General features: G+C 41.2%; 1 protein-coding gene across 1 annotated transcript in view; it reads right to left on the bottom strand.

Moving 5' to 3' along the window:
* Positions 1–9,675, bottom strand: part of LOC104510386 (lysosomal amino acid transporter 1 homolog) — a 12,639-nt gene extending 2,964 nt beyond the window's left edge. The window contains exons 1-6 of the mRNA XM_010152620.1: positions 9,494–9,675; positions 8,116–8,245; positions 6,978–7,065; positions 5,136–5,260; positions 4,125–4,220; positions 3,042–3,227 (exon numbers count right to left, since the gene is read on the bottom strand). Of these exons, the coding sequence (XP_010150922.1) occupies positions 3,042–3,227; positions 4,125–4,220; positions 5,136–5,260; positions 6,978–7,065; positions 8,116–8,245; positions 9,494–9,675 (807 nt within the window). The remainder of the gene's footprint in view (positions 1–3,041; positions 3,228–4,124; positions 4,221–5,135; positions 5,261–6,977; positions 7,066–8,115; positions 8,246–9,493) is intronic.
* Positions 9,676–10,719: the final 1,044 nt, after the last annotated feature.

The raw sequence follows: 10,719 nt of genomic DNA, 5'->3' as shown, positions 1-10,719 counted from the left end.
GAATATCCTTTGGCTATCTAGTAACAACCTGGCTACCCTTAATGAAAAGAAGTGCATGTGGAGGATTCGAACGGAGTTCTCTGACAATAGGGTGATGTCAAAAAAAAAAAAAAGCACAAATGTTGGTAAAGGGCTTTGTCTGAACTAAATACAAAGCAGAGTTGTTTGGTTTTGGTGGGAGAGGGAGGAAGGAAGCAGGGTGACGGAGGGTAGCAGACTCGCAGAAAAGGACAAAGTTTTCTGGAAAATCTTGCACTGGATTCAGTCTCAGAAACTCAGTGATGGCTGTGGCTAAAGGTGTAAGGGCAGAACTGGTCATCAGCTGATCTTAAAATACCCCACAGTAGGCAAATCTGGGCTGGGCGTCTCTGACAAGGCACCCGCCAGCCCCGCTCAAACCCCGGGTTTTGTGGTTTCTTGAGAAACTCCAACCACCTTCCACTGCAGAGCGGCTGTTGGAAGGAAACATTTACTGGAAAAGAAAATCGTGTCCAATTTACAATTCAAATGTGTAATGCCATGAAATTCCTCTTAAAATGAGGAGGGCAATTCATATTTACAAACAATTGGACACTTCCATTGTTTATCAAAAATAACTGGCCTATTGTGCAACAACAAAACTTCACTCCTAGACACCACGGAAGTGTCAACCGTGTCATCCTGTTAAACTGAGCTGAAACTACCCCAGTGCAATCCTGCACTAAGTAACGCTGGAGCTGCTGCTCCAGCCATGATCAGGAGTCCATTAGTTTCTAAAAATAGCCAATGCCAGCCGTGTCAGATGGAAGCAAAAGAATACTGCAGCAGACACAGAGTAAGTGAACTCTTAATCCTTGCTTGGACCTTGAGAAATGAGAGTTTATTTTCCACCTAATGAAACTCTGGACGCTATCAGGAATAAAGTCTACTAGAATTAGGCAATTTCTGCAACTACCACTCAAACCAGAGACTGATGTTACACAGGTGATCGACTAAGAAACACCTCCCTCCTAGGAATTATGACTTTCTGGTTTAATTCCTCTGTTTTCCGAAGCCCAGGTGACCCTGTTCTTCGTTTTCTGGTCTAACATGACACAGCAGTTCACCGGATTTTTGATTTTCTTGCTCACCAAGAGACAGGGATGAAGCTCTCTAAAAGCACTGACTTCCATACCTTCAGGGCTTCTCAAAGCAGGAGGTCTGCTTTTGTTTTCTCTTGATTACAAATACTTCATACATTTTCAACTAACACTATATACTTGACTAGATTCCTATAAGCTCCTCAACCTGATTTGGAAGCATCTGTTTTCAATATAATTTGAACTGGAGGACTATTAGTGAGATTGGATTCAGACTCCAATCAAGACAGGACCCAGAAATGAATGTCATGTGCACCCTGGCACTGCAGTCCCCGGGCAGGGCTCTGGGAGGGGGGAGGTTTGTGGCCAATGTAAAAGTTCCTTTTCAGAGCACAGCGTAGAAAGGCATCTGCAAATACAGACGTAATGTACTGTAAGGGTCATCAAGATCAAATTCTAGGGGGTTTGGGGTAAATAAATACTGGGCGGTTTATGTTTCCAGCTTGGGGGCTGGGGGTGGAAGGAAGAGGCACCATTTCGTTCATGGGATGAAAGGCCTGAGTGCTCAGACTAGCCACATGGGCTAGCGACCCTGAACCCCTACGGTCTGCTCAGGCAAAAGAAACGGCGTTGCCTCATAAAACTAGAGTTCACTTCAAAAAGGGCCAGGCACCACAGTTCAGTCTCACCACGGCAGTGTGTTCCCACGGCGCAGCGTGTTTTACTAAACCTCCCACTTAACTGGCCAGGGCTGGAGATGCAAAACACACGGACGGCTGCTCTGAACCACGGCGTAATTTAACGGGCCGTCCAAAGGCCAGGGCCGGCCATCCCATCCCTAGCCTAATTGGAGTGGCTTATGAAGAGACTTTAATCAGAAAGACAAGACTGATGCATGGGAATCGTAACTTCTGGAACTGTTCCAGGTAAATCTGGTAAAGAACTTCCTCTTAGTATGGAACGGATTAACACAATATGTTTCAGCGTGGTCTTGAAATCACTCTGCATTTTATCCCGTTTTATAGTTTGAGTTCATGGAGCTAAGTACCAAGATGTCTTCAGACACAAACCTAAAATTCTTACTCCAGGAAAAATCAGAAAATCTCCTCTTTATACACTTTGAAGTGAAAATACAAGCTCTAGTGACAAGACAGGTCACTGTAAACCTAAACTGAATAGTAAGACCAAGCACCACATTACTGTGGTGAGGCTTTTAAAGCAAAAGTGCGACATTACTCTAAACATCGTGCTTTAAATTTCTTGATCATAAAATGCTAATGCTCAATGTAGAAAGAGCACGACTAACAATAACTAATATCCTAATTATAACTAACTAATCTAGATAACTGTGCTGTTGGTTAGCCCTTAGCTTGACTTAGCCCTTAGCATGAGTGTAGCTGCTGGTTTTCAGAGGCACTCAGTGCCTCAATGCATCTGATTTTGCCCCAGATTCTGCAGTTAAGTGCAGCTGTAGCATTTCTTTAAGTGCTGTTTTCTGAAACTAAGTTCATCAAAACCTCATTGCTTGTCTCTGACGTTAATCCAACCTTGCAATAACAATTTAACCAAATTTTCAAAGCTATAATTCCATATTTGCATTTAAAAACAAGCAGGTTTGAGGTTTGTTTTGGTTTGTTGGTTTGGTGTTTGTTTGTTTGTTTTTTTTCTACATTTATCAGACAGCAAACCTACGAAAAACAGCACAATGTGCAACGCCCTCCAGCTTTTAGTGTACTACATATTGGCTACAAGATAGAAATGAATCTGTGAGATGTAGCTTTAATGTAGGTGTTTTCCAGAAGCTGTTATTCTCATCAGGAAATATTATTATAAAAAGCATACAAATTATTGTTCAGAAAGAAGATTTTATGATCAGGTTAGAATCATAGAAAAAAAAATTAAGAAAAAAAATCCACTTAATTTCTGACCTACTTGTTAAGACGCCTGTTCTGAGAAACTCTAGCTAAACCAGGAAAAGGATACAAAAACGTCTAGAAACAGAACTCCAAAGCTCCCAATAAGCCATGGAAGATGGTGTAGGAAGTAGAGGGCCCGGGAGGATTCGGTAGCTGGCATCTTTAAAACAAGGCTCAGCCCGTACGTAGAGTTTCCCATCATGGCTAGCGCGAAGAGCAGGTACGAGGTGCCTTCTGTTGATCTTCTTCGAAACTAAACAGAGAGGTTTTTACAAACAGAAAGAAATGTTAAAACATGTGTCCCAGTAGCCAGTTACTGATAATTCTGGCACTTTGTACCAGAATTGGAATGTACACATCCAAAGACTTTCAGTCATCCTCGTCCATCTCCTCCTGGGCCCTGAATCCCCTGAGCTCAGGGCTTTCAGCACGTAGCACTGAAAGTACAGAAATGGTTACAGTTCTCAGAAGCAGATCCAGTTAACGTAACTTTTATGTATGCACAAAGCAGCAAGGATAATCTGCTTTAGTTCTTCAGAAATCCGTGCCTCTCTCGGCCTGTTTGGTAGACCTTTTTGAAAACAAACTAATCATTTCCATAATCGAGTAAAAAGCCTGTGTACAACTGACAACATAAAACCTCAAGTCTTTTGGTGTGTTTTGCTGTTTGCTTTGTTTTTAATACCCTGATAGTGAAGAAGCTGTGGGAAGAAAATAGTCAGTAATGGCATCTTTGTGAAGAAAGTGCTAAAATTCTAGACTAATTTTCCTATAATTCTAACTTTTGACCCCATGGTTTTGATCCCAAGGTAGAATAGTTTGGAGAAAGTAAAGATCGACGGAGGTATCACTTGTTCATGATAAAAACAACACAAAGAATGTTTCTGTTCATATCTGATAAATCCAACTGTAAACACTTCCTCTTCCTCAGCCAATCAATCCTCCTCCATCAAAGACCATCGTTTTCCCAAAATTCTCACCATCCTCCCCTGAATGGGAAAAATCCCATTTATTTTTCTTCACCATTTCAGACAGACACAAAAGCAAAGTAGGCTTTTGAGTTCAGGAGGGCTCACTGTTAGGGAGAATCCAACATCTAAAGCAACACAGAGTATTTTGTAAAGTGTGTTTAGCCACAAAACCTACTTACATTTTTATACAGCTGAGGAAACCTACTTCCCAAGTAAAACACACAGGATATATAGCCACAAATGAAGCCTGACATTTCAATCATATCAAGAGAGTCCTGAAAAAAAAAAAAAGGTACATATATTTTGGCAAGAATGTTTTCAGGCATTTCTGAGGATTAAACTGAGAGTCCACTGGCTGATTTTCTGGAGAGAAGTCCTTTCAAAGCAGTTCAGCGCTGCTCTTCACACGCCCAAAGAGGGCTAGAAAGGGTTTAATCTTTCTCTCACAACAATGCACAGTGCTGCGTCACAGCCATGACTGAGATCAAAACTAGTGCCCGGGCTTTAGGATACGACACCAGTATCAATCCAGTCCTCCGGCTAAAGAAGCCTGGGCACAATAATTCAAACCAAAACTGAGAATTGTAGCAAGGGCCACTAAAAAAAATGAATCATCCTGTCTGGAAAAAGCAAAATACTCATTTTTCACAGTTTAAGAGTTGTTAGTTTTCTCACTCTAGCTGTGTTTTGAAAATAAGCTGCTTCCCCGCTGGGCAACGCTGCTGGATTACAATTATTTTACCGGCATTAGTATGAAGGCCATCAAATTGCTGGAATGGCCTGTGAACTTTGTGCTGAAATGACAGCAGCAGCAGGTACAATCGTAATTTTCCGCTTTTATTGATTTCACTTGTGCCTGTGTAGTCTCTACGTGGACGTCCACAGTATGTAACACAAGCAGAAACACAACACGTGTGCATGTTATTTTGCAGAGCGGCACATCCTAATGACCCGAGGGACAGAATAAGCCCGAAACACAGGAAGCTGCTAAAAGAAGCAATTTTAGAACTTCTTTATTTGGGGATGTTTGGCCCGTAGTTAAAACATCTACACAGCGCCACACTTATGGCTTCTGAATCATTGTTAAAAATGTCATCCAAATTTCTTTAAAGCTCAGACTACACAATGTCTTCAAGACACTTTTGGCTGGAATTTTTATTTTTTTGGAACAGAAACAGGTAAAAACTTACATTACTCCTCTCGATTACTGTACTCCGGTCTTGGTTTCTTAGTAACAGCTGACAGGGTAAAATAACACACAGCGCTATACACACCATCATCCAGGTTACACAGACATTCTTCAGGCTTTTGCTGCCTAGAATGACAAACAAATTGGCTGAAAAATAACATCTGCAGTTGATTTAAGGTTACTTTTTGTTTGTAAAATAAAGATGTAAATTTAAAGGTACAATTTCATGTATCTCTGTCTTGGCAGCAACCTAAGTCCACCTCTTTCTTCTGGGCTCTGTGCCCACCTATGATCACTATCATAGTTGTGCTGTGTCTTCGTGCAACAACTGAGGGTAGCAGTGCAGGAACAGGAGGGGAACTCTTTAAATGCCACCGAGAGAGAGAATTTGCATACACAGCTTATCTCTTGTATTAACTCCTAATAGGTTATTATTAAGTAACAGCCAATAAACAGAAAACCGCCAAGTAGAACAGTTTCTTTCAGCACATCTTGATTAAAAACTGCAAAAGCAAGGATATTTAAAATTTAAAATTAACAAAAATGTCTTCAAGATAAATATTTAAGCGTTCTGCTGGACTAGTCTCTGTCCATGGTTAGCTAGATACCGAGCCTTACCGAGACCTGCATATTGAGACACAGACTCCATCTAGCAAGTCTCCATAGACTGTCCACAAGACAACCTGAAAAAGGCAGATGATCCTAGAGAACTCCGGGGCTACACTACCGTCTGTACCTCCAAGATGCTGGCAGAAGTCCTGCGGTATCTGCTACCAGTGGAACAAAGTGCTGCACAGCATTGCTAAGCCCGTCCTAAAGGCCTGCAGCCTAAAAAACACAGGCGTAGGAGTGCTGTTCCAGTGGCTGCACTTTGAGAGGCAAAACCGACCCCCTTGCCCAGCCTCACTGCTCAAGAACTGGGTATCGAAAAGCCCTCTTTACGGCTTTATTCACAGTACCATTCCTCCGTCTCCAGCGATGCAAAGCAGTGAGCTGAAACAGGCACTGGCAGTTAGAACGTGCAAAAGCCTGCGACTGTTTTCAGGAGTAGGCAGCAGGAAGGAAATATCTTCAGCTCTGACCTATCTCCAGGTTTATTATCCGTTCCATATTGAATGAATCTGCTTTATCCCTATTTAGTCTGCTGGGAAAGCATCTGTTTTACTTCAGCTTTTTGTTACCTCTGCTGCAGCATGGATTTTCTTTGATACCTACTTTTTTTTTTTTTTAGATTGATGAGTTATTGTTTTTGATTTGATACAATGTGAGCAGAGCTTTCCGTCTTCCATTTCACTCAAAACAGTAGTCCATGGGTAGGCTGAATACTACAACTACTGCCAGGATTTTATGAAGCACCACTCAAGTAATTTCATTTCCCTTGAATACGTTTTTTAACTATATGCATTGAAACAGAACACATGAAGATGTCAAGATATTTTATGCTATAAGCAAATAAAGTCCCGTTTCAATCAACTTGGAGGAAACTAACTGAACCACACAAAGAAATAATGCTCTCTTTCAATTTATACATATATTTAGATAGCTGTAAGCAGATAGTAAAACCATGGAGTAAGTTAAAATATGGAACCAGATCCCACAAAACTACTGCAGATTTTATGTCTATATAAACTGAAAGTACTACATGGAAAATATTTACAGATATTGTGTGGGTGAGAAAAGCAGAAAGGAAGAGAAAAGAATGGGTAAGATTTTCACAAAAGCAAGTAATTGCCGGTTGAAGTTGTGAGGCCTTTTTTGATCCCCCTGAAAAAAATGTATTTAAACACTGTACAAGACATCAAGGTAAAGAACATGCTACATTTTAATTGTTGAAAGAACTTACATTTTGACATCTGATTCTTGAGCTTATAGTAGAGGAATTGTGAAATCATAATTACATCCATGTTAACATAAACAATGGCAGTGACGATCTGAAAGAGAAGATACATTTGCTTGTTCAGTATGCAAATGGCTCAACACACCCTAACTGCATGGAAATTACGCTTCATAATCACAATGTGAATGACAAATAGCAAAGCACTGCCAAAATAAAATACAAAAATAAGCCATTTCCAGCACAAGACAAGTCAGGCTGCTGCAGATGAGTACAGTGTAAACCTTTACGCAACAGGGACTTGCTGGCACAACCGCAATAGCTGGTCACTTTCCAGGATGCACAGCACAAATTCCTACCTGGGCAGGCTGATAAATCCTTCCTGCCCAGAAGCTTAAGTCTGCTCCACCTAGTTCCCCAGCTCTTCAGAAGCCTCTTCCCTCAGTAAGACAAAACCAACATTCTCTTGTCCCCTTTTCCTAACGGGGAGATGGAATCGTTAGCGCCACATGTAAGCTGCAAAAGAGGAGACAACTCTGTCCACTCCTGGGTCCATCTCCAGCTTGTGAAGACTTCTGCAGGTGGCTGCTGCTTACCTCCTTCTCTTTAATTAAGAGTAAAACCAGCAGATAAGAAAGTTTCAGACACAATGTATCGCTGACAATTACTATTTCTTTCGGAGAAACCCTTCCCTTAGTGAAGAAAATACATTTTCAAATTAGTCAGATTAACAGCTTTGAACTAGTATTTCCTTGTTAATACACAGTTTCCCCCCCAAAAAGAGAAAAAGCAAGTTTAAAGAGTAGTAACGCCCAAACAGCATGCTCTATTACAAGCTAAACAGCACAACTTCCCTCCAGCCTTATCTGCTCTGAGAGTTTACTTTGACACTTAATTGAAAATTCCCCACTTCATTCATCACTGAGTAACACCCAAATGTTAATTACAAGTGTGAAATGGTGCCTATAACACGTAACTATCAACATAAATATTCGGGAAATTGTGATGTGTTTTATGGATGGGAGATCAGTGAGCAGAATACAAAACCGCTCTCTTGCCCAAAGGTACTTCACTGTGCAATATTATTAATACTAATAGAGACAGTTTGAAGAGAATAAAGCAAAAAGTAGGAGTATTGACAGATTACCTGAATTGGCAGTTGATTTGTTAAATAGCAGCCCACGAAATTTGTCAGATCTCCAGCTATCCAACACAGCAGAAAGCCCAAAGACAGTGCTTGATCCACTCTTCCATTCTGGCAGGCGATGTAAATTTGACTGGCACAAATTCCAGAAGTAAGTGTAAAAGAGGGTAAGCAAAGAAATGCTTAATAAGATCCGAAGTACATTTTTCAAAATCTGAATAAAGGAAAGATTAAAACTCTAACCACGAGAGACCTAGCACAGCAATACTCCACTTACCTTTTGAAGAAGAACTCAGTATCACTATAGCTCCCCATGTCTTACTCTAACGTAACAAAAGGCTCAAATCACAACCTCATTACTGCTTGCATGTGCTCCTTTTTTGAGGCCTGCACTGAAATACCATTTTCCAGACACCAGAACTATGCCGTAAGCGTTTTATGTTCATCTGCTGTACACGCCAGCCTTTAAAATACTGAAATAAGAAAGCCACTGCTATTTAAAATAGAGGGGCTAAGAACGAACAAAGCTTCCAAAAGACTGGACAACTGCACTTACGCCACTGAATTGGAGAGCTGGTATTCAGGCTCCCAACAGGGACTATGAAGCAATCCCAAACGTGAGTCCATTAGCCATATCTTGATGAATTCCATGCTCGCTAACATGACAGTTTTAATGTCAAGCCCCCTTTCAACTAGTATTTCAACTAATATTTCTGAAGCTCAACAGCTTACTAAGAGTGGTTTTGTTTTGCTTGATTTCCATAGCCCTTTTACTAGTTCACTAAATAATATCCCGCTTATGGAGACAGACTTTGGACTCAATCCCATTTCGTTTCAGGCATTTCCACCTGCTGGGAGCATTTCTACTTTTCCTTTGTCATCTCCCACCTACGTATTTGCAACCTGAAGCCAGCGCCAGCCACCGAAGAGCAACTGATTTAGCACTACCCAAGCGCTAACTCTTGTGCTGCTCCTGACCTCTTCCCAATCCCCCTTTCATTGGCAGGAGCCAGCACAAGAGCACTGGTGACAGAGCATGTGGTTTAAATAAACACTGAGCCAGCTTCTGCTGCAAGTGTGCCTGAGCGTGCACGCACATCTCAGGGTGGAGAAGATAAGAGGGAAGAGGTGATTTATTCTCATTTGCTCTAAGTGGCAGAGATTAGTGTCAAGTCAGTACAACAGAACAGTACATCAAGCTCATTTGTCAACCACCAAATATTGTTGCAAACATGAACAACATGCTTCTCTGGCATATTATATCTGTATTATGCAGATAGAGAAACATATCCAAGATAAAATAAAAAAAAAGGCAGCTTTTGAAAAAGGCTTCAGGCAAGATTACTCTGAATCTGAGGACTGCTTAAGACTTCAAACTTACGGTAGTGCAGCAAACAGAAAACAGACAATGGAAATCAGTCCTATGACAACGCTCCAGTACTCCCACGCATTCTCGACACATTCTTCTAGGAGATGCCAAATCCATGGTGTTCCATTTATGCACAATCTCCTATTCTCTACTGGGGAGATATTGAAAGCATGTGTATACAGCTGAGGCGCCATCATTCCCGGACCGAGATTCAATTTCAGAAGTTTATTTCTGCCTCCATTTTTACCCCATGCAAATCCTCAAATCCGTTTACCAGTGCTGAATATCCTCTGTGAAAAGACCTTTGCATCCAGTCGGATGCTTGATATCACGGTTATTTCCAATCTCATAAACGAACCTGCCAAATTCAAAGAAATAAATATAGCCAGTGTGAATAAGACATTAAGCGTACAATGCCCGCTTATATTTATTGCCTGCAGGAGAGAAGTTAAGAAAAAACACTTGGCGGCCCATCGCATTGGTTAGCTCTTGACAAACAGGCAACACTCCAGATTTATACTGCTACAGCATTTTAGTCTGAGGCTGTGCTAGAGACTGCCAGTTACACCGAGGTGCCAGCAACCTGCTACAGGGCAAAGTAGACCAAGCAATTTATTCCCACTTAAGACCAAAACTCCCATTTTCATGTACACTGTACCAATAAAGTAACACTACTTTCCTTAATGGTACTAGCCCAGATTCTGAACACTCTACTCACACAAAATATAACCACAATATTGCTTTCTATGCAACTGATTTCAGGGTTACGTCATGAAAAAGAAGTCACGACTCAGATTCCAGAAGAGCTCTAAGGTCTACTTGATCTAGACAGCCCATCAGACTAAGTAGTAATTCAACATAGTGTCAATCCATGTGCATTATTTAATAGCCCAGAGCAAAAAATAAAAGACAAGAAACTCACAGGAGGCAAATGTAGGGTCCTCCTGCCCCCAAAAATCCCCAGAATGAAACACAGAAGTACAATACAGCTTAAATTTTGAAGCAAGGGAGGGCTGGGGTTGGCCTTTAAAGGCCATCAGACTAAGTAGTAATTCAACATAGTGTCAATCCATGTGCATTATTTAATAGCCCAGAGCAAAAAATAAAAGACAAGAAACTCACAGGAGGCAAATGTAGGGTCCTCCTGCCCCCAAAAATCCCCAGAATGAAACACAGAAGTACAATACAGCTTAAATTTTGAAGCAAGGGAGGGCTGGGGTTGGCCTTTAAAGGCCAAT

The sequence above is a fragment of the Eurypyga helias genome, unplaced genomic scaffold (assembly GCF_000690775.1).
Source record: "Eurypyga helias isolate BGI_N326 unplaced genomic scaffold, ASM69077v1 scaffold7615, whole genome shotgun sequence".
Taxonomy (NCBI): Eukaryota; Metazoa; Chordata; class Aves; order Eurypygiformes; family Eurypygidae; genus Eurypyga; species Eurypyga helias.
This window is presented reverse-complemented; position numbering and strand designations above follow the sequence as displayed.